At 37.0% G+C, this 24444-nt stretch overlaps 2 protein-coding genes across 2 annotated transcripts; one reads left to right on the forward strand and one right to left on the reverse strand.

The window, feature by feature from the left end:
• Nucleotides 1–206: 206 nt before the first annotated feature.
• On the reverse strand, nt 207–6416 carry LOC125876149 (light-inducible protein CPRF2). Its single transcript, XM_049557266.1, has 6 exons — nt 5910–6416; nt 5679–5778; nt 3454–3664; nt 1651–1726; nt 1451–1576; nt 207–788 (listed from the first exon to the last, which is right to left on the reverse strand). The coding sequence occupies exons 1-6, from the start codon at nt 6357–6359 to the stop codon at nt 387–389; spliced, it is 1365 nt and encodes a 454-aa protein (XP_049413223.1). The 5' UTR covers nt 6360–6416; the 3' UTR covers nt 207–386.
• Nucleotides 6417–10095: 3679 nt separating this feature from the next.
• On the forward strand, nt 10096–24171 carry LOC125853658 (mediator of RNA polymerase II transcription subunit 14). The gene is made up of 8 exons (XM_049533380.1): nt 10096–10579; nt 12624–13703; nt 16627–16724; nt 17668–17842; nt 18342–19257; nt 19486–20507; nt 20849–21924; nt 23029–24171. The coding sequence occupies exons 1-8, from the start codon at nt 10370–10372 to the stop codon at nt 23825–23827; spliced, it is 5376 nt and encodes a 1791-aa protein (XP_049389337.1). The 5' UTR covers nt 10096–10369; the 3' UTR covers nt 23828–24171.
• The last annotated feature ends 273 nt before the right edge of the window (nt 24172–24444 follow it).

Genomic DNA, 24444 nt, shown 5'->3' on the forward strand with positions numbered 1-24444 from the left:
TGAACTTCAGTAGTAAGACGCATAATAATAACTTAAAAAGGATTTATATGTATCTTTTGAATCTCTACTTGTTCTTCCCATCTCATACCGATGATATCTACATGAATGTTGAGCTTTTGAGTTATTATGCAACAGAGATATTGAAGGATGCTAAAGTGAAAATACAGAAGCTAAGTATTGACAAGTACACAGAGGGGGAAAGAGGATGACTGAGAATAGTCAGAACTAGCATAGCAAAGGGATGTCAATGCATTAGTATCATCCAAGAAGGCATTGCCATACAAAGAATGGGCATTTTTCCTGCCACAAATGGTTAAAAACAGTATAATTTTATCAACATGCATGTGCAAAATCTGATTCAGTGCAGCTGGGGGCTTTAACAGTGTTTATTGCTCTCCCCGACCTTGGGTTCCACAGGAACTCACTTCTCCACGTATGCGCTTCTGCAGATGCTCCAAGCTGGCTACCCGCTGCATTGAAGCTGTTCTACCCATCTTATTTCCCCCAACTGCTGCAGCTGCAGGATTCTGCTGTACAGATCCTCCTATTGGAGGAACATCAACCATACCATTTTGAATTCTAGGATCATGGGTTGGCATATGATTATTTGGCGGTTGTTGGTAGTAATGATGTTGAGGATCATCTTGCACAGGAAGAGCAGTGTCTGTTGATGTGTCCGAAGGACTGCCAGAGAAGGATGGCATTGCCATTGAGGACATCTCAGACATAGCTTGGAATAAGGGATTTAACCCAGTAACTCTCTTGACTGTTTCTTCTGCCATCTTCACCTGCACGACAAACAGCAAAGGAAGGAAGAACTTTTAATACGTGTTTCGAACCAGGGGCGGAGCTACCCTAGGGCAAGGAGTGTCAAGCGACGCCCCTTCATCGGAAAATTACATTGTATATATAGGTCAAATTTGGTTTAGTAAATATATATACAAGTGTTGACACCTCTGAACACAAGTTGAAGGTTTAGTGTAGTGGTTAAGGGGTTGCAAAAATTGCTCGAGGTTGTGTGTTCTATCTCTACTATATAACGTTCCTTAATTAAGAAGAAAAAGAGGATGAAAGAATTTTGTCGTCATGACAATCCTATTCTTTGGATCTGAAACATGCCTCAATCAGCAAATGTATCCTCCAGTAAGTGATAGAAGCACAACATAATCATGTTGCTATAGTCCAACCTGATAAGCACTAGAAGCATGAATAAAAACAAAAAAGAGATAGCAAAAGCAACATGGAATTGCCACCTTTACCTAGGAAACATCCCCCCCACCCCCACCCCCACCCCTTTTGTTTTTTCTTCTTTTCTCCCTTTTGGTTACAGGAAAAATAATCACTGTGGCTAAACCAAAACAATTGATGCACAAAGTAGGTTTCTTCTTGTACTTCCCCAAACAAACTACAGGACCTACTTCCTCAACCACAGCTAGTTAAAGGGCCTTACCTTCGCTCTCAATGTCTCAACATCTGCTTTTAAGACACGATTATCAACAGCTGATTCATTGTATTTCTGGCTTATGTCAGTCAGACGTTTCAGTAGGGAGGAGTTTTCTACTCTCAGTTGAGATACCTACCAAAAAATGAGGTTTCATAAGACAATAATCTTGCACCGACATTAACTTAAACACGACTTAACAAACATACCTGTGTCTCAAGTTCTGTAAGATGGGCTTGCTTTCTTCTCCTTGAACGTCTGGCTGATTCTCTATTTGAAAGCATTCTGATAAACAAAGGGGTTGATATTATTACGACTTTGACCAGCCCAGGTAAACTTCACTACTAAATAAATTAATAATTAGCTTTACATTTTGGATGCCTACCAATCAATGTTATTAAAAGCGAAAAGCGCAAAAAAGCTCTAAGGTCCGTGGGGGCTTTAAGCGCAAAGTGCAAATAAAGCGTGGGCTTTAATGAAAAAAGGCGCAAAGGGAGAAAAAAATAAAATGTGTATGTTTAGTCCAAAACTAATAACTATAAACGTGAATGACAAATATATGACCAAGGAAATTGAATTTTTTTAATGATAAAGTGATATATCAATTGTTTAGTGTCACTTATTCATAAGAGGCTCATTGACAAGGAAAAGTTTGTCTTAGAACTTTGATGACGGCACTGAAGCGCACATAAAGCGAGGCGAAGCGCTCAACACGTTTTGAGCCTCGCTTTAGGGCTTAAGCGCGCTTAAAGAGTGCCTTTGATAACACTGCTACCAATTACTTTACCACTGGGACATGATTCAAGTAGGAAAGAGTTTCTAATCAGAAAAAGTTGGAGCACCTTATACCAGTGAATCATTGCACCTCTAACTATATTATTCTCCTAGGAAGGAATATTCTGCATGTAATGGACAAGCAGCCTTTACATAATGAAACCTTCCATAAGACCATATAAGAAGGGTAATCTCTTTCCTTCCAAAGCAAAGAGACATCTGGTCCAATAGAGGCAACGGTAATTGGTAGCATGACACTCCCTTCTCTGAGACAGAAAATGACGGTCCATACTTATACTTACATGAGGGTGCATGCAATCTTTTGCAGAGAGGAGGGATTTCATATGCAACAATGAAGGATACAATTTATACCACACCAGGTGTGGATCCATAATTTCACACAAGTGAATTCAGACGAAGACTAAGACAAAACTCTCCAGCAGCCAACAATTAAGGGACCATAGCAAACACAAAAAGAAAATTTTGCCAATTGCTCTATTTGGTTCATACACGGCCTGTAAACAAGTCATTTTGGTCTCATGCTTATTATATTTTAAACGGTTGGGCAAAATAAATGCTTTAATTTCATTCCAAGTGTTGGTCATATCTGTTGCCTTTAAGAGGGAGTGAGAGAGAGGAGAAAGAATGAAAAAGATAGGGATTCTTTTAATTGGCCGAGTTTGTCTCTACAAAACATGAAAGTGTGGGCGACGTATCGTGCATGTATGAGTATGAGTGAGTGTGAGTGTGAATGTGTGTGTGTGTGTGTGTTTATACGTACATAAACTGCTCAAGAAAAATATATACTAAACATATATAAGAAGAAGTATACTTTGGCGGGAAGAGTATTTGATTGGACCTCTGTAGTCACAAACAACTATGCCTCAATAGCATTCAAACAAAAAATTTACCTTCACAAAGCATCAATAGTCATGCAAGTGTTCTCTAATAACATGCATGAATCAAAATTGAATGTTATGCGATCAAGTGAATCAAAATTGAGTGTGTATAATCAAGGGCATTTACTTTTCACAAGCGGACAAACCGCTGTCCACAATTATTTATATCAGATGTAAGAAATGAAATCAAAAGCATCTAATTCATCAGAAACTCATGAATCAACTAGTATGATGTGTCTATCCTCAATATATTAATAGATCTTTTGACCCTTCTCTCTTTCTCAGATTTAACAGCAATTTAAGTAGTACTACTTGTACAAAAACTATAAACCATATTACCTCCTTACGCGTTTCGTATCAGCTGGATCCGTTCCTTGAGTCGTTTCTGCTTCTCCTTCAGCTTCATCATCATCGGATAGCTCTCTAGATGAACCACTAGTTGTTGACTTCACCTGCACCCCAGGCTTCTTCTGCACTGCAGGCAAAGAGGGTATTCCAACTGGTCCACCAGAATCCTTATCTTGAACTTTTCTCACTTCCTGACCAGATCCTGCATAGAAAAACGAACTAAAGACTGAATGCATGAAACTAATTTCCATAATGCATCGTACAGTAACCTGCACCAAGTCTTTGCCTGTCATTAAATGGATGTCTACATACAATTATCCTTCAGTTGCATATTACACGCTTCTTTGCTGATGTAGATGGTTGCATTGTCAAGTAAAGAACAGAAGTACAGAACCATAAATTTACATCAGTAATTAAGCAGATACAGAAACATTACATCAAGGAGATAGGGAAATGACTAGAATGATGACTGCAGATGAAGAATCAGAGCCCAACAATTTGCAGTTAATTTCTGTCATTGACACGGGTAGACTAATTCCTATTCACGAGGATCCTATGTGAAACGTGATTGGAGCTTGGAGAACAAATTACTCCACCAAATATCGCTAGTACAGTGTACTAGGCTCTAATTGAGGCAAGAGTGGACCCATTTAGTTACTTTTTGTGTCTTAATTAATAAGAAAAGTTAAAAGGTTGAGCTAATAAGAAAAATAAAATTGACTCCTTTCTATGATAAATAGTCGGTTAATAACCAGAGCAACAAGCGGACTCATTGATTAATTATGAATGGGGTTGGTGTGATAAGAAAACAACAATTAGCTGCTTCAATAATGTAGTTATGAAGTGTGCTAATGCTTCTGGCTTGTGGAAGTGTGTGGGAGTTTTGCGTAAGGATCACATTGAAGAAACCTCCTCATTCTATTTCTTTTCTTTTTTTGGATAAAGTTATAAAAAGGAAACTGTAAATAAGAAAACTTTCTCATGCTACTCTGGTAAGGAAAGAATATTTATGCCTTTTGATAAGTACAGAGGGACTATATATTAAGCCTGTGACCTTTTTTTCATTAAAGAGACCTTTTGCTCCTGCCAGCAGAATAAGCCCAAACGATTTCTCCTCGTCTTAAAATATTTTTAGTTAGGACTTGATTGAACTATATAGTCTCTTCTTCAAATGAAATTTCACAAAGTGGGAGTACGTTGGGTATGTTGTTTTTGATGAAGTACATTGGGTATGTTGTTTTTGATGAAGGACATTGGGTATGTTGTTATTGTTGTGGTGGTGTCGAAACCTACTTCACACACCTTAACTAATTCCCGGGGATACCACATATGGGAAGAAATTACCTGTGTTTTCGTCTCTTCGTCTCTGTTAGGATTTGAACTTGAGAATTCATGGTTCTCAAAATATTTCATTGATTACTAGGCCATACCCTTGGGTATAGAGGTTGTTAATTGAACTCAAGATGTTCAAGTTGGCTCGATTTATTTGCACTTGACAGCTCTACCTTCTAGGCTTCGACTATGGGTACAAAGTATTGAATTATCATCAAAGAACACTGAATTGAGGATTGGAAGGTGTTGTTCATCATAGAAAGTGATAAGTGATGGAAAAAATATGTAGAATTTATATAAAATCTCAAAGAACATGCATTAGGCGGAGGTTCAAATTTACTTGCTTAAAAATTAAAATACTTCTAATGTTTTTTCTTATTTGTTGGAACTTCTATGAATTTGTTTAAGTATATATAAATGACAATTATTCTAAAAGCATAACGTAGTGCGACTAAGGCTCCACCTGTTTGGTTCAAATCAGATTCCTTTAAAGTTTGATCTTTTTATGTAAGAGAATGTAAACTTTCCAGAAACTAATGGCGAAGTGACACGGGCATGGAATCAATGGTAATGCAGACAAAATTTGCCTCATCCAAGAATCACTCACGTTTACTCAAATGTTTCACATAACCATACAACTGACATCAGTCATCAGCATCCTAAACCAATTTCAAAAAAGCAGGAAGCACAGGTCTTCACAAATTACTGTCAGACCACTAACCTATTAGCTAAATCTTGTAAAGTTTCTGTAGCAACAGAAAGCACAGACTATCACAACACCAAAATCAAAAACATCATACATAATCAATGGCATGCACATCATATTATACATCAACAACACAAGAGAAAAGGTGAAATGAACCTCAAAATTGGTCACAGCTTACCTTTAGTGGAGATGTGAGATACTGATTGTGATGCACTAGCAGTCTCTGGTCCTTTATCAGGTGCAATAGAACTTGAATCTTGAGGCTTTAGATTCTTCGCCTATGAATTTTTGCCATGTATAATTTCATTAGTGAATAAATTACTCGATTTAGCTGAAGACAGTAACAATTATTTGAGCGCGAAACTTTTCAAAGCTAATTCGAAAAAATAAATTAAAATAAATAATTTACCCGAGTCAATGCGACTGCAGCACAAGCCAAATCGAGGCGATTTTTGAGGAAGGCTTGATACTCTTCAGCATCAACGTGAATATTCTGCGGAGGTGCAGAGCCAAACGACGTCGCTGCCGGCTTCGAATTCAACGCCGTACTGGAATTGAGATTAGGAGTAGAAAGATTCTCATCCTTGATCTCGACAACATCATTTTGGTGTGAAGATGACGACGACGACGCCATTGTAGGTGGCTGAGGAGGAGATGAAGTGGTCGTACCGGCGGCGCCGGCGGCTTCTTGTAGGAAACGCTGGAAAGCCCATTCGGAAGAACTGCGATTCATCATCTTCGAGTAGGAGATGGCGGCGGTGGCGGCAGAGGTAGGTGAATCAACGCCCAACTCCGCCGTCGGCGGCGTCGACCAAAAATGGTCGCCAATGTCATCGTCCACTGAAAATACTCTATCCATATTTCTCTCTCCGGAAAAAGAAAAGAAAAACTAAGACTTTTTTAAGCAATAAATGGGAAGAAAAGAAAGAAGACACAAGGTTGAGTTTTGATTACTCTTATATAATTGGTATCATGTGGAAATTATGGATTCTTATGAGATTACTTGTTTACCCTTGTCTTTTCATTTTTGATAAATATTTTTCTAAATTTGTTTCTCTTCGAGTTTAAGTTATAAACTATTATGTAAAAAAATATATTGTCAAAACTCAAGTCAATAAGATGATATATATATATATATATATATAAATTTCCTTAAATATTGAAATTTATAATCTTGAATAAGGCAAGTTATTTAATTTAATAGATAAAGATGATTTGATTTGATCATATCCATCATAAATTAATGTAGTGAGATGATTAGGATTCTCCTGCCTTTCATCACCGGGCTTAAATAGGAAATTTTTTTTTATTAAGAGGCATTGAACTCTTTAATGTGTTTATCTTGAGTAAATTTAAATTAATCCATCACTGATATAAGAATTATCAATTATTTATGGTTATATAAACCAAACAATTTGTCATTCATTAACTAAGATAAAACAATAAATTTAATGCAAATACATGTGATTTTAAAAAGTTTAGTTCACCATTGATTTGATTATTCAATGTATTTAATAACTATATATATATAATATTCTTTTCGATGATAAGGGTAAATTTAGGAGGTAGAAAAATGAACCTATTAATTTCCAAACATCACCTATTAATTTCACAACATCATATTTATCACCTTGAAATAAGTGGTCCATTATCCAAGTAATAACAATGAAATAACCTTGAAGCTTTGAGTAAAAATAAAATAAAATCCTTAATGTTATTTTGAAAATGAAAGTAACCTTTAGCATGTATGAATTTTTTTCTGGCCGATAGGAAGATACGACTTTTATTTCCGATGGTCGCATTATTTTCGTATTGGATAAACCTTTTGTGTAGGGTGTGGCCCATTTGGTGAATTGTGGATAAATATGAAATACGGCCCACATAGTCTTTCATGGCCCACATAGTTTTTCGTGGTCCCTATTTACCAATTGCTTTTCTTCACTTTAAAGGCATAAAATTATGTCTTGTTCTAGCCATTTTATTATTATTAGTATTATTTATTGAGGAAAGAAAAAACAAGATTGGGCAAGTTGAGGGAACAAAATGAAACACACTTTATGGTTCGTACAAAATGGTTATGGGACACGTGATTTAGACATTAGACACATTTCATATGACGTAATTTTCTAAAGATCAGAATGGTTAATGATGTAAAATTAATTTATTTTGTGATCGCGTATAGATTGTTTTCTAATATGTGAAGCAGATAGTTAAGTCTTTCTTTACAAGCTAAAAAAGTATTGAAAATCTTGAATGGTAATATTGGTAGACATCAAAAAGATAAGTGGTAGAGTGAAGCGATCCAAAAAATGGCGGAAGCCAAGAAGACAACTTATATGGAGTGGTTGGAGAGTAGAGACGAAGAGGGAAAATGGCAAATATGGAGAGATATGGGCGAATGAAAAAGAAAGTGAAATTAACTATTACAACAGTTAAAATGACAATGCTCAAACACTTATAGGATGAACTTTATGACAAAGGTTGAGATAAGAAGTTGTATAGGTTTGCAATGGCAAGAGAGTAGAGAGTCCGCGACTTGAACCAAGTGAAGTACATCGAAGATAAATAATGTAAAATGTTGACGGAAGAGACCCTTATTAAACGAAGATAACATACATAATTGTATAAACTCTTGAATAAATAGGGGGAGATGACTATTGTGCTAAGTGATTTAGAGCATTTTAAAAATCGTCGATATTGTGGGTATTATAAAAGTATCAAGTTTTAAGAGGTTATCATAAAATGAAAATGAGGGAATCAAACTATTTTGATAGAATTTTAAAAGAAACATGTATAACATGTGTGGAATAACTATATCTGGTTATTTAATGTCAAGCTCAAATAAGGTAGTGCCTAATGTCACTGAGAGCGAGTACTCTAGGCTCGCTTTGCTTATTTAAGCTCCACCCTTTCTTTCAAAAATCAAATTTAGTAGGGCTGTTCAAAATTGAATCATAACTAATAAGTCAACCGCAAAATTGACTAACTAGTATTGGGTTATCAGATTAATGGTTGGTGAACAGATTAAAACTTTAACAGTTTATTGATATTGGTTGGATTACTCAATTTTCCTTATTGGATAAATTGTTATCTCATTATAAATTATTGTAGTTATATTTTTACCGTAAGTATAGTTGTTAATAAATACTTATGTGCATGCACCCTCAAAATTTAGTTTTTCAGATATTTCTCATTATGTACAATTACATAATTATCATTTATCAACTTAAGTAGAGCTAAAAAATTATTTTGTTTGATCGGAGATTGATATATCAGTGAGTGAAAGTGAAAAGGAAAGCATGAAACAATTGAGCCAATGCACCACCCGTTAATTACTAATCCGACATTAAATCAATTGATAGCTTATTAGTTGGCTAGTGGATTAGTATATTTAAAATTCAACATCCGAAAAGCTAAACAATTAAGCATAATTATCCATCTGATCCATTCAATACACAACCTTAAATTTAAGATATTGAAAATGTCTGAATAATATATGTGGACTACGATGATCTAGTTGTATAAAAATAAATGTGATATTTAAGAATGTAATAATTATAGGGGCATCAAGCTATTAAACCACATTATAAAAAATTGAGAGAAAAGATGATGACGAGAATAGTGTTTCTATCATCGAAAACTATTTTGAATTTATGCTGGAGCATTTGATTGCATAAGTGCCACATATCTCAGAAGGAGATTGATGAAATAATATTATGGAGAAAAAAAGAGATTCACAAAATCTCCCTCCTTCATTCATTAACGCGTTATCTGTTTTAATTATGTGGGAGTTTTGGAGGTTAAGGTGTACCTCCAAACATGAGAATGAAACTCCATCTATTCAGCTGTCATAGTTATTGGTTTTCTTCATTACTGCGAACACAACAAGTTTAAAATTTGAAAATTGTAGTAAAACAATGGTTAAAACTTTTTGATGAACAAACAATACAACAGTCTATAAAATTGTCAAACAGACGAAACCAATACCACTTTAAGTAAATTAAGAAATGAATATAATTGCTTGAAAGGGAATTGCGAGATTGGGGTGGAGTAAGAAGGGACTTTGAGGGCATGTTTATAATGTCACATTCCTTCCCTCTGGGATCTTGACAACCAATTGGGATGATACTCTGACTTTACTAATTGGACTTCAATATTACATGACAATTTTTTGTAACAAGTATATCAAAAGCAAATTCAAAATTATTTATTACATGCGTAAATGGAGAAATTCGAGTTTCATAAAGAATAATTCAGGTCATAGATGAAATCAAAGACATGATGAATAATAAACGAATGATCGTTAAATACCGTTTCATAGAAAAAGATGAAATAACAGATAAATCTTCACCGTTTAACAAATAAAGTATAAACAACACATAAACTTCACAAACTTTGAAGGTATATCAAGAAACCCAACAAAAATTATTTTTCACACACTTAATAGACATTTACATATGGAAACTTTCTATTACTATTTTTTTTCTTTCTAAATCGACATGATTAAGGATTTTAAAAGGGGATGAGTTTTTATAAACTTGGTCAAATAGACCTTTTAGAGGTTTTATATAAGTTTTGACTTCTCTCCGACTAGTAGTACCATATTCCAAATTTTGCACACCCTCTCCCTTCCGCCGTTACGCGTCCCTTCAGACATCCGATCTATCAAAAAGGAAAAAAAAATAGAACAACACTCGCGTTATTCACTCTCCCTACAGGTCGGAGATTCATACTTTGTTTCAAATTCCACAATTTTAAGAAACCCTAATAGTAATTGATTGATTGGCGGTCAATTTTCATTGAATGACATTATTTTAGTAGGAATTCGGGATCGTCGGAATTATTTCATCGGAGAAGGGTTTTGCGGAGATGGCGGAATTAGGGCAGCAGACGGTGGATTTCTCGGCACTGGTAAGCAGAGCAGCTGAGGAGTCGTATGCTACGTTGAAGGAATTGGTGGAGAAGTGCAAGTCGTCTAACTTATCTGATTCTGAGAAGAAAATTGGGATTCTTAAATATGTAGTTAAGACTCAGCAGCGTATGCTTCGTCTCAATGTCCTCTCCAAATGGTGCCAGCAGGTTGTTTTCTTTTTTTAATCTATTCACTCCCTCTCTCATTATGTATGTTGATGCATTCAAGATTGAAGACTATTTTTTTTAATTGTTTAGATATAATGATGTGTTTTACCCAATTTGTGACCCCCTTTATTAATCCAAAGGCATCCGTTGCTTCCCACCGGCGTAGGTACTGGTAAAATTTTCTTTCCAGGCTTAGACAGATGGGGATTCTATTCTTCAGTTCTTTATGGGTTATAAGAAGTGTACCTTCTTTCTTCTTTGTTGAGGGGTCCGAAGGGTAGTGTTCGACTTCTAGGGTTTCTTTTGTTTCAGGATTTGTGAATTGGAAATGAAAAAAGGAGAGGATTTTCTCTTTCTTTGTTGATGCATTGAGAGAGTAGCGACAGAATGTATATTGGTTATGTGTTTGTTTTTGTGAAATTTGTGAGTTGGAATGGAGAAAAATGGATCTTCATTAAGATTAGAAAGGTAGCCGTGAAATGAGTAGGGTGATGTGGTTTTAGGAATTGGGAAAAGATGGACCACGAGGAGTAATTTAAAACTTAAAATCAGATAGTTAGGGTGGAAGTTCTAGTTATAGTGAATGTCGAGGACACTTACCAAAAAGAAAACAAAAGTTGCGGACAACTTTGAAGGTTTTAAGATTGTTCAATGCTCTGTTCAAGTTGTGTACCAACAAGTTATTTGATGAAAGGCGGAATGATCTAGGAGACCCTTGTATTTGACTTGGATTGTCGGTTAGACCCTTCTATTCACGACTTTGTCTGAACTTTTAGACTCACTGAAACACAATCTTTTAAACCCCTTTGGCTTTGCGTGAACTTCAAACGCACAATGAAAATGACACATCATCATCCACATAAGATTTTTAATGACACGTCAATTATTTTTTACTTTATTTTAAAATTTTCAATTTTTTTCCTTATTCACTCCATTCCTCCCTCACCGTCTCTATCCCTTGACCACCTCTCTCCATTTCTTAGATTGGATACACCACCATAACTTTCCATCTTTACGGTAACACCACTTCCTTAAAAACTAAAAACCTCCATTCTTCTCCAAGTTTTCATCATTCACAACTTTTGATCACCTTTTTTTTTTACCAACGCCTCTGCCCACCACTTAAACCACCGTGAAGACTGGCATTTTCAGATGAGATGGCAGAGAAGATGAGCAATCCGGCGATCAGTTCGTTGAAGAAGGGAGAAGATGAAGAGGTTTCCAAAATACAAAAAGCTGAACAATTTTGGTCTTTGGGCAATTATCAATTTGGGTTTATTTTATTTTATTTTATTTTGTTTTGGACCAACTTGTTTTGCACTATGTTATTATTTTTAATAAATTGGTGACCATTTTGGTCACGTTTTGACAAAAAAAAACCACCAACGTGAACTCTTCTTCTCCATTGATGCCAATGAACCACCACTAAAAGACCTCAATATGTCTTGACATCTGCACACAATTTTACACAACACACTCCACCTAATTTCAAAGAATAGCAATCACTCTTCACCCTCTAAAACTACTGGATCTTTGTCACCTCACAATTACCCCAAAAACACGGAAAGGAAGGACAAACCAGGAACAATAGGACCTATCCCATTTCTAATCTTGGGAGAAAGAGAAAGTGAAAAAGAAGAAAGAGAAAAAGAAATAGGGTGGGGTGGGAACAATAGAACTGCTGTCATACCAAAAGAGCTATGAGTTTTCTGTAGGTCTTGCTTTAAACAACTTTCTGTAGCATCATTTGAACCTTTAATCTTTGATTTAATAAACTCTTTTGAGGTATATGTTGGTAATGGTAAGTACAAGGTTTGTCTTCATGTCTTTTTCTCCCTTTCATGTCTTCATCTGTCTTTTTCTGAAAGGAAAGATACACTTGTATTATATTCAGTATCTGGGTGAGTAGAAATATGGTTGTCAAATCTTCCTGGACCTTTAGAATTAACGGTTGGCCCTAATACTTTTATCATTGATCTCGAAGAAACTGCAGTTCATACTCCGTATTTAAATTTCTTTACCAACACAATTTTCTGGTTTGCAGGTCCCCTTGATACAATACAGTCAGCAGCTTGCATCCACTTTATCTAGTCATGATACATGTTTCACCCAAGCTGCCGACTCGTTGTTTTTTATGCATGAAGGACTACAACAAGCCCGTGCTCCCATCTATGATGTTCCTTCAGCTGTTGAAGTTCTTCTTACTGGAAGTTATGACCGTTTGCCAAAATGTATAGAAGATGTAGGCTTGCAGAGCACATTAAATGATGACCAGCAAAAACCAGCATTAAAGAAATTAGACGCACTGGTTAGGTCGAAACTCCTTGAAGTTTCGCTTTCTAAGGACATTACTGAAGTCAAAGTTTCTGATGGTACTGTTCTGCTTTGTGTGGATGGAGAATTTAAGGTTCTAGTTACCCTCGGTTACAGAGGACACTTGTCAATGTGGAGGATATTACATATGGAGCTGCTTGTTGGTGAGAGAAGTGGTCCTATGAAGCTGGATGACTTTCGGCGGCATGCTCTTGGTGATGATTTAGAACGCAGAATGGCTGCTGCAGACCATCCATTTATGACCTTATACTCTATCTTGCATGAGTTTTGTGTGGCACTTGTTATGGACACAGTCATAAGGCAAGTGCAAACACTTCGTCAGGGCAGGTGGAAAGATGCTATTCGTTTTGAGCTCATAACTGATGTCAGTACTGGACAGGGTGGTAGTGCTGGTTCCACACAAACATCACAAGACGGGGAGTCTGACTCTGCCAGTTTGCGTACTCCTGGGCTGAAGATTTTGTATTGGTTGGATTTGGATAAGAACTCCGGAACATCCGAAATTGGAACATGCCCATTTATAAAAATTGAACCTGGACCAGATCTGCGAATTAAGTGTCTTCATAGCACATTTGTTATTGATCCTCTGACAGGAAAAGAAGCAGAATTTTCCCTTGACCAGAGTTGTATTGACATTGAGAAGTTGCTGCTAAGGGTGATATGCTGTAATCGCTATACTCGTTTGCTAGAGATTCTTAAAGAACTTGAGAAAAATAGTCAGATCTGTAGAGTTCCCAGCGATATTCAGCTTCAATGCCATGTAGAAGAAATGCTTGGCGATTCTCGGAAGGTTAGTTATTTTAATATATTTCTTGGAATTTTTGAGAGCTCATGCAAATCATAAGTTCCATATTGGTTATTATACATGGTTGGATACACTATCTATGTCATGTTGTTTTAAAGATCTGCCTCTCTTAACCACTAAGTTAAAAAGAAATTGATGTATGGTTTAGCAAGGATAAAACCGATCAAGTCAATCTCTGCCTTCCCCCACAAATAGCTATTTTTGTCATTATGTTGTCTGTTTTTTACATTACAAGTATGATAGGGTAGAGTTGTGATAACCGATGGACTCTTGATAAATGATAATAAAGAATTTAAGGATGTCAAGAGAAGTAGCATTACAATGATATTCAAGGAAGAAAGAGTTGAGGAATCTAAGTTAGAAGTTTCCAGTAGCAGTTATGTAGGAAAGAACTTGCCAGATGTCCCAATGCTTAGAAAATTTGGAGGGAGTTCTGTTTCATTTAGGTTGCTTTATGTCTATACCATTGCACATGGGATCTAAATGTTAGAAACAGAATGTGTTCATAAAAATCTTCAAGTAGGGGCACTAGCTTGTTTGGTTGCTTTTGGGTGGAGGATCAAGTATCTAAATTACTGTGCTATGTAGTATTTGCTGTTTAAAAGCTAGGGGCTAACTGTGAATAACTACACAAATAGTTGAGATAAGGTGTTTAGAGGCTCGTATAACGAATACTAGCTTACCAAATACATTGTTAGTCGGCAAAACAGCTCACGAACTGTGTGCTAACTTACCAATCATGGGAAAAAGATAGAAAGGAAAAAAAAGTGTGCTAACTCAATATTACACATGACTCCAGCTACTGTGGTCACTTCTATACGTTGCAATGTGTTGCAAGGCCTAACGATAAGGTTTATTAGATGTGAGGGGTATGCATTAGTTTCGTCCATGCAGATAAGGAGTCCGAAACCAAAAGGGCAACAAAATTTTTTGAAAATTCCAAAAGGGCAACTAAATTATTTATCAAACCAAAAGGGCAACAAATTTTAACGGCGTTTAAATTAGGATTTCCGCCTCAAGGCGCATAAACCCATGCGCCTTACAAGGTGCAACAACTTTTAGCCTTGTAAGGCTCAGTCGCCTTGAGCCTTACAAGGCGCAAGGCTGTCTGCGCTTTGCAGGCTATTTTTAAAATAAAATAAAAAAATTGGTTTTATTTTCTTGAGCTGCTGTTATTAATTTCTTCATTGGTTTTATTCTTATTTTAAATTAAACTACTGTCCCTAGTTATTTTCATTCCCTTGCAACCAAAAGTGGAAAAATATTTAATGCAAGTTGTGTTCTACTTTTTAGAATTTTGTACACTAATTACATGATAAGTTAGAAACTTCTTGCTAAATATTTAATTCATTTTATTTTTTACATAGTTGAAAAAATATGTTTTCAAAATAAGCATGAAACGTGAATTTATAGTAAGTGTCAATCCAAAAAATATGGCACAATAATGGCCTATGTGCATTTCAAGGAACAACATACCATGTGCCTCTCCTTACGAGACAGAAGTGACATGACCATTGCTTATGCTTTACATACTCAATTCACAAAATCGTTTTGTGAATTGAGTATGTAATTTTCATTGTTTTTACTTTTTCCAGTAGTGATATAGTTCATGAGATGGAACTTGGAATAGACAAAAATTTTATTTTCCAGTAATGCAAAAGCAATGGTCATGTCACTTCTGTCTTGTAAGGAGAGACACATGGTATGTTGTTCTTTGAAATGCACATATGCCATTGTGCCATATTTTTTGGATTGACACTTATTATAAATTCACGTTCATGCTTATTTTGAAAACATATTTTTTCAACAATGTAAAAAATAAAATGAATTAAATATTTAGCAAGAAGTTTCTAACTTATCATGTAATTAGTATGCAAAATTCTAAAAAGAAGAACACAACTTACATTAAATATTTTTCTACTTCTGGTTACAAGGGAATGGAAATAACTAGGGACAGTAGTTTAATTTAAAATAAGAATAAAACCAATGAAGAAATTAATAACAGCAGCTCAAGAAAATAAAACCTATTTTTTTTTAAAAAATAGCCTGCAAAGTGCAGACAGCCTTGCGCCTTGTAAGGCTCAAGGCGGTTGAGCCTTACAAGGCTAAAAGCTGCTTGGGTTTCTGTGCCTTGCGGCGGAAACCTTGATTTAAATGCCATTAAAATTTGTTGTCCTTTTGGTTTGATAAATAGTTTAGTTGCCCTTTTGAAAAATTTTGTTGCCCTTTTGGCTCCGGACTCTGCAGATAAGGGTGTTAAGGTCTACTTGTTGACATTTATTTTTGATAAGTGCGGTCTACTTATTTACAATCTTTAGGAAAAAGATATGTCTGTATAGAACAAGTTCTATTTATTGGCCACTGTAGGTAATGCATACACAAATGTAAGTTTCTTTATTTTCCACTAGCAGAATAATTCCTTGGTATGACATACTATATAGACTAGCAAATTGTGCATTGTTGCACATGATATAATTGATTAGCAGTCTCCTTTGTCATTGATTTTTGTTTATTCTCTAAGAGCATACATAGTTAACAAAAATGCAACAGTGAAGCAGCCCAATTACGATCATAAAAAAGAGTCATTATTACTCGAACTATCATCTCTACCGAAAACCAAAAGGTGGAGGAAGTATTAGGTGACTGAGTTCCAGAGCTCTTTATTGTTGCATGTTAAAGTGCTGCGATTGCTTCTTACCCCAACTTTAGTAGATCCTTTTTGCATATATGTTAATATAGTTGTATGTTGTCTTAAGATAACCAAGCTGAGATCCATAATCCTGGTGCTATTTGTAAGTAATGAAGTATACTTGTGATCTTTTCTGAAGGTCCCTAATCTAGTCTAGACTCTCTGGTACTATATCTGCATGACTAACTTTTTCCTTCTTTAACTGTTGCCTCTTTGCAGAAGGATAACAAATTTGACAGCAGGGAATATCAAGGCCAGGAAGTCCTGCGTGTACGTGCCTTCGGCTCATCGTTTTTCACCCTTGCAATAAACATAAGGTTTTCTCTTTTTCCTTTTATTGTTGGATGATTTCACCTGGGTGTTTTAACTTTTTATCTTCAACTAACATGGAAAATGCTGGTATCTGTGTTCTAATTATGTGCCACCAAGTATTAGCATGAAATCAAAATGAGTATATGTGAGGGAAGTGTTGGAATAGCTATCTCCCATTAACATTTGGGAGACCAATTGCAACACTTGACTTGTTTGAATAACCCTGGGACAATTTCACACTTCCGCTGAGTTTGGTCTGCCAAGTCAGTGGTAGTCTTTTTATCGGGTCAGCATCAGCGTTATTAAAAGCAAAAAGCGCAAAAAATTTCTATGGTCTGTTGGGGCTTTAAACGCAAATAAAGCGTGGGCTTTTAACGGAAAAAGGCTATAGAAAGGGAGAAAAAATACAAAGATATATGATTAGTCCAAGATTTATTATAATTATAAGCATGAGTGTATCAAAAGTATGCCTTAGAACCTTCATGATGATACTGAAGCATACATGCATGTATATATTTTTAGGATGTTCGTCTACACAATATTGGATGTTGCTTGATCATTGCAATATTTGCAGAGATGTGGCATTGTTAAAAAGTTCTACCTGATTGTCTATGATTTGATTTGTTTGGATAATGTTATGTCTAAGTAGCATATCAATCAATGACTAGAAATACTTGTCTTTGGAGATTATCTATTCTCATAAGTGCTTCTGATGTTTGCCACATGCTTTGATCACTGTTTGGATAATGTTACGTCCAAGTAGCATATCAATCAATGACTAGAAATACTTGTCTTTGGAAATTATCTACGGTCTTAATTGCTTTTGATGTTTGCAACATGCTTCAAGTACACTGTTATCTGGATCTCTCTTTGAGAATCCCGATCAGGAAGCAAATATTGAAATGCTACTTTTTTTCGGCAAATTCTTAACTATTTCTCATATTCCAGGAATGGACGCTTCATTCTTCACTCATCCAAGAATGTTATATCATCATCAGTAGTTGTTGAGTGTGAAGAGGCCCTAAACCAGGGAAGTATGTCAGCTGCTGAGGCTTTTATTAGCTTGAGAAGCAAAAGCATTTTACATTTGTTTGCGTGCATTGGGAGGTTCTTAGGACTTGAGGTATACATGCATTTTTATCTCTTTTTTTCCTGTCTTTTGGCTATTAGTTAATCTGTTTATTAATTTTGTGAGAGAGGCTTTATTGTTATATTCAGTATTCCTTTGTCTTGAATTTTCTGCCAGTTGCTTTCCTTTGACATTCAGGAGTGGTCTTAACTTCATAGGCTTTGCTTAAGCATTAGGTTGCATGGAGCTATAGTTTTTTTTTTTAATTTGTGTGGAGCGATAGCTATTTTGTTATACTTTTTTTTTAAAAATAACTGCGGTGTCCTTGCCAGCTTGCCTTGGTATAGCTTATGCTTCTCGCGTAAATTGATTATTAATTGCCATTTTGTTTAATTATTTTATCTTGCTGCATATGTACTGTAGATGAAGTGGCTGGATCAAAGTTTGGTGTTTGCATTTACGAGTTCAATTATAAATCATTTAAGCTTATCTAGTGGTAATTGATGAGTTTAGCTTTTTTAATGGTTATATGATAAATGAATTCAAACCCCAGGTCTTTGAACATGGGTCTGCAGCAGTTAAGGTGCCAAAGAGCATTTCTTTTGGTACAAATTTGTTGCTTATGGGTTTTCCAGAATGTGGAAGCTCATACCTTTTGCTGATGGAACTAGACAAAGATTTCAAACCTGTGTTCAAATTGCTAGAAAGTCGGTCAGATTCACCAGCAAAAGCTCAATCTCTTGCTGATCTGAGTAACGTGGTTCGTGTAGAAACTATTGATGTTGGAAGGATGCAGATATGTGAGGACGAGCTTAATTTGAGTCTTCTCAACAGCAAGAAATTGCTGTCTGTTTTACCTAGTGATGGCGGCAGTCACCAAACATCTGAAAATAGTCTTCTTGCCGACTTTAGCTTGGAAGGCTCTATAGTTGCTTCCGGTGTGCAATCAACATTTTTGTCTATTGTCGATGAAGTATTCGAACTTGAGAAAGGGTCCTCGGTCCCTTCTTTCTCTGGTCAAATTCCCCCATCAACATTCGGTGCTTCTCCTGCATCTCATTTTGGTACTGGTGTTGCTAATTATCAGAGTCTTAAAGTTGGAACTCTGTCCCCTAAGTGGGATCGTGGAGCAGGAAACTACAGTAACTCCATGTACAAGGGTGTGATACAGTCAGGTTCAGTTGGTTCATTAGCCGCAACTCAAACTGGGAAAAAGTTGACAGCTTCAAAATCTGAGCAAGATTTGACTTCTGTCCGATCACCTCATTCTGCAGGAGTTGGATCTTATACATCATTGGATGAAGACCAGCTGACTGTATCTACAAATCGGTCAGCTCGGCTCCTATCTCCACCACATCGAGTTTCTTCATCAAGTGGAAAAGCTAGTGGCTCAAGAAACTCTGCTGTGGGAACTGTACCAGGTGGTTTCAGGACTGCTGACTCTAACTCATTGGTTTTAAGTCCCGGATGTAAGTCAAATACCTCTGAGAATGTCTCTTAGATATCTGTACGTGGTTGTGTATATACATCTGTCTGCTGTACCCCCCCNNCCCCCCCCCCCCTCCCCCCCAATAAATAAACAAATAAAATAAAAATTGAAAAAAATAACAGTAATAACAAAAAACTTCAATGCTCAGGGGGCATGGTTATTTTTTATGCATATTTCTCAGAACTGTGTTGCCTTTGTTTTTTGCCAGCCCAAACAATAGATTCAGCAACATGTATAAAGTCAGAGCAAGATGCAGTTTCCGGATATAACATTTTGCCCAGGAAGCGTACATTGTCAGATTTGTTAGATTCACTTCCATCACTTCAATCAATGCAGTCCAATGAAGGATCATATAAGCGAAGAAAACTTGTGGAGTCTGCTGGCACCCATATACCCAAGTCAATGATGCTTATTTCTTCAGATATTTCTGGTAAAACTGAAGAGTATAGCTATGGAAGTCTTATAGCTGAAGCTAATAAAGGGAATGCACCTTCTAGTATATATGTTTCTTCCCTTCTTCATGTAGTAAGGCATTGCTCACTATGTATCAAACATGCCCGGCTTACTAGTCAGATGGAGGCGCTTGACATCCCATATGTTGAAGAAGTGGGTCTTAGAAGTGCATCCTCGAACTTATGGTTCCGAGTTCCATTTGCCAGAGATGACACCTGGCAACATATATGCCTGCGGCTAGGTAGACCTGGAAGTATGTACTGGGATGTGAAAATTAATGACCAGCACTTCCAGGACTTGTGGGAGCTTCAGAAAGGAAGCAATAGTACTCCATGGGATTCTGGCATTCGGATTGCCAATGCATCTGATGCAGATTCTCATATTCGTTATGATTGTGAAGGTGTTGTTTTGAGCTATTATTCGGTTGATGCTGATAGTATAAAGAAGTTGGTGGCTGATATCCAAAGGCTATCTAATGCTCGAACATTTGCGCTTGGAATGCGAAAGTTGCTTGGTGCTAGGGCTGATGAGAAGTTTGAAGAAATTAATGCAAATTCTGAAAGTAAAGCACCGGCTGCACTTAAAGGCGCTACTGATGCAACTGATAGAATTTCCGAACAGATGAGAAAGCAATTCAGAATTGAGGCCGTAGGACTGATGAGTCTGTGGTTCAGTTTCGGTTCTGGGGTGCTTGCTCGCTTCGTGGTTGAATGGGAATCTGGTAAAGAGGGCTGCACTATGCATGTTTCACCTGATCAACTTTGGCCACATACAAAGGTTTGGTTTCTATTTTATTACGTATGAGTTGTTCTGTTTTTCTCCTGTCTCCTTTTATTCCTTTTGTTTTTCTTGTCTACAATACCATGAGCCTCAAAATGCTTATGAACCTATAATTGGCCTTTTTTTGAGATCTTAAGTTATACTTTGTTCCATTACATTGTTGCGGTTTAAGCTAGGGAAGTCCTGTGAAAGATTCTGCATGTGGTGGGGGCATTGCCTTTCTATTTTGTTTTATCTCTTTCAATTATAAGCATTTTCAGACCATAGTTTAAGCTCAAAACTTCCACTGTGGTTCCAAACTTAACGACTTCCATTTTTTTGTGTTTGACAAACCACAGTTTCTTGAAGATTTCATCAATGGTGCTGAAGTTGCATCCCTTTTGGACTGCATCCGTCTCACTGCAGGACCCTTGCATGCTCTTGCTGCTGCAACGCGGCCGGCACGAGCAGCTCCAGTTTCTGGTGTTCCTGGTGTTACAGCGCCTATTTCTTCTGTTGCAAAGCAGACTGGCTATGTTCCATCCTTACCAAGCAATGTAAACTCTAGCATAAATCAGCCTGCACCTGGACCTGGAGTTAATCCTGTTTCAGCTTCTGTGGGTACACTTGGCACGCACAGCCATCCTAGTGCTGCAATGTTGGCAGCTGCAGCTGCAGCTGCTGGAAGAGGTGGTCCTGGCATTGTTCCGAGTTCACTGCTGCCAATAGATGTCTCTGTTGTACTTCGTGGTCCGTACTGGATTCGCATCATTTATCGAAAAAAATTTGCTGTTGACATGAGGTGTTTTGCTGGAGATCAGGTTTGGTTGCAACCAGCAACACCACCTAAAGGGGGGCCAGAAGTTGGAGGATCTCTGCCATGTCCACAATTTCGACCTTTCATCATGGAACATGTTGCCCAGGAGCTGAATGGAATTGACTCTAACTTTACTGGTTCTCAACAAGCAGTTGGATTGCCTAACTCAAATAGTTTAAATGCTGGTTCACAGCTTCCAGCTGCAAATACGAACAGGACTAATCTCTCTAATTCTACTGGATTAGCTCGTCCAGCAAACGCTGTAACTGGTTTCAATCGTACTGCAAATGGTCTTCCAGCAGCATCAAATTTAGTTGGGGTAAATGCAGGGATGCCTTTGCGCAGAGCACCTGGTACTGGTGTACCTGCTCATGTCAGAGGAGAACTAAATACTGCAATTATTGGACTTGGTGATGATGGAGGGTATGGTGGTGGATGGGTTCCTCTTGTTGCTCTCAAGAAGGTTCTCAGAGGCATTCTAAAATACCTTGGGGTGCTATGGCTCTTTGCTCAGTTACCGGACCTTCTGAAGGAGATTTTGGGATCGATTCTGAAAGATAATGAAGGTGCATTGTTGAATTTGGATCAGGAGCAGCCAGCCTTACGCTTCTTTGTGGGGTAAGGTTCCAATCATTCTGTTATCTATCTAGTCCCTGTCCGATTCTCATGCTGACTGAATAGTAGTGGAGACAACTTGGGAATGGAAAGGGACCTCCAGAATCTCAATTCTCACATGTCCTTTAAATTGGATGTGTGTAAACCTGGCATTTGAAGAGAATCTCCAAATTCGTAGTTCTCACATTTTCCTTTACATTGGACACGTCTTACATGAATTTTCACTGGCTATGCATGAAATGAACCCTTCTGAAGTCATGTTTATCATTTTTCCGGTTCTCCTTGTTTTCCTGCCTTTAGCTTGGATTTTGATTTCTCATTTCTGATTGAATTGTTTTGCATGTATTCATTGTCATTCAAACATTGATACTTAGCTTTGATTGTCTTTCTTAATCATTCATTGTGCTTGGAGTAGGTCGAACTCTAGTTATGTTATGAGTGTCGAGGCTATACAGTAAAATAATCATGTAGTGTACTCATTCAGCATGTTTTCTTACGATTAGCTCAAAGAAGTACTGCTATAACCCCTGATAAATATCCGAATCTTTTGCAGATATTTTCTTTGTGGCTTCATACCCTTTTTATGTTATATTTTTGGAGTCAGGCGAGTCTATTGTAAAAGAAGAGTCTGGGAATAACATGTATATCATGTTTCTTTTTGTTTTTTGTGCTCATGGCTTTTCTGTTTAGAACCATTTTCCCTGGCCTGGCTAGTTTCATTAAAGCTCAGTCTAGTTAAAAAAAAAATCTCACCTGAGTTTTGTCCATTTTAGTATCACATAATTTCTTTTAGTCTACTGGTTTGATGTTCAACTTGTTCTGCTTAATGTCTTAAATTTTCTAACTTGTTAGCACTCTGTTTCAATTGGCTAGAAAGCTCGGTACTTTTTAAGTGTATAATCTGAATAATATATCCCATTTTTGAAATATCTTTGTCTGATGTTTTTTATGGTGACCTTTTAATCTTTTATGTCTAGAAAAGTTACTGCTGTTTCAATATATTTTACGACAATCACTGAGTGTTAACTCGTTTTATTTGGTTCTTTGGAGCATGTATAATTTTTTGTGATCTTGAGTTCCTATTTCCTGATATTTTTGTTGCTGCAGGGGCTATGTATTTGCTGTTAGCGTTCACAGGGTTCAACTTCTCTTGCAAGTTATTAGTGTCAAGAGGTTTCATCAGTCGCAACAGCAGCAGCAGCAAAATCCCGGAAGTGCCCAAGAGGAATTAACTCAATCAGAAATAGGAGAAATATGTGATTACTTCAGCCGCCGTGTTGCGTCAGAGCCATATGATGCTTCTCGTGTTGCATCATTCATTACACTTTTGACGTTACCTATTTCTGTTTTGAGAGAATTCCTGAAACTCATTGCATGGAAGAAAGGGTTGTCTCAAGTGCAAGGGGGTGATATGGTCCCTACACAAAAATCCCGTATTGAATTGTGTCTTGAGAATCATGCTGGATATAGTATTGATGGTATCTCAGAAAATACATCTGCATCCAAAAGCAATATTCACTATGATCGGGCTCACAATTCTGTCGATTTTGCACTGACGGTTGTTCTTGATCATGCACACATACCTCATATTAATGCGGCTGGTGGTGCTGCTTGGTTGCCTTACTGTGTGTCTGTTAGGTTGAGATATGCATTTGGTGAGAACCCAAATGTTTTGTTTCTGGGAATGGAGGGGAGCCATGGTGGACGGGCTTGCTGGCTGAGAGTTGATGATTGGGAAAGATGCAAACAAAGAGTAGCTCGAACTGTTGAAGTGAATGGAAATTCTGCTGGTGATGCCAATCAGGGAAGATTAAGGGTTGTCGCAGACAGTGTTCAAAGAACACTGCATGCCTACCTTCAGGGGTTGAGGGATGGTGGTGGGGTTGCTGCAGGCATTGGATCGTGAAATAGAGATTTCAATAAAGTAGCTCTAAACAATACACAAATGGTAGTGCTGACTAATCCGAAAAATTGCCTTGCAAGATTAACCGGAAGAACCAGCAAGTGTAGTTTTGGATGTGGCTAACCAGCTGGGATGTAAACTAGGCTTCCTTTTTTATGGTATATGCAGGCTTCCTTGTACAGGTAAAATAGATCTATTCGCGTCTTGCTTCGAATGATACACAAAGATCTGTTCTGGATGGTCAGAGCTCGACTGCAATTAGAAGTAATCGTGGATCGCTTAGTGTTGTAAATTGTTGGAAGTGAGGGCGGGCTTAAATTATTTCTTCCTAAATTTTTGTAAGTAGCGCAACATTTGTAAGACAGTTGGATGTGTGTGTTTCTCTCATTGAAATTGAATGGATACACAATTTATACAGATAACTGTTACTTAGTTTGGTGATGTGGCATAGTTGTATTTTTTTTTAATTGTAGAAAAGATAATTTTATTTTTAGAGTAGGATAAATGAGAAAATTAGTTTGCTGGGTTAGCAATGTATAATCAAGCAATACATGTAAAGTGAGGGGCATGATCCTTTAGAGCAATAAAGGAATGATGGTGTATTTTTAACCGATATATGT

Source organism: Solanum stenotomum, chromosome 1 (assembly GCF_019186545.1).
Source record: "Solanum stenotomum isolate F172 chromosome 1, ASM1918654v1, whole genome shotgun sequence".
NCBI lineage: Eukaryota > Viridiplantae > Streptophyta > Magnoliopsida > Solanales > Solanaceae > Solanum > Solanum stenotomum.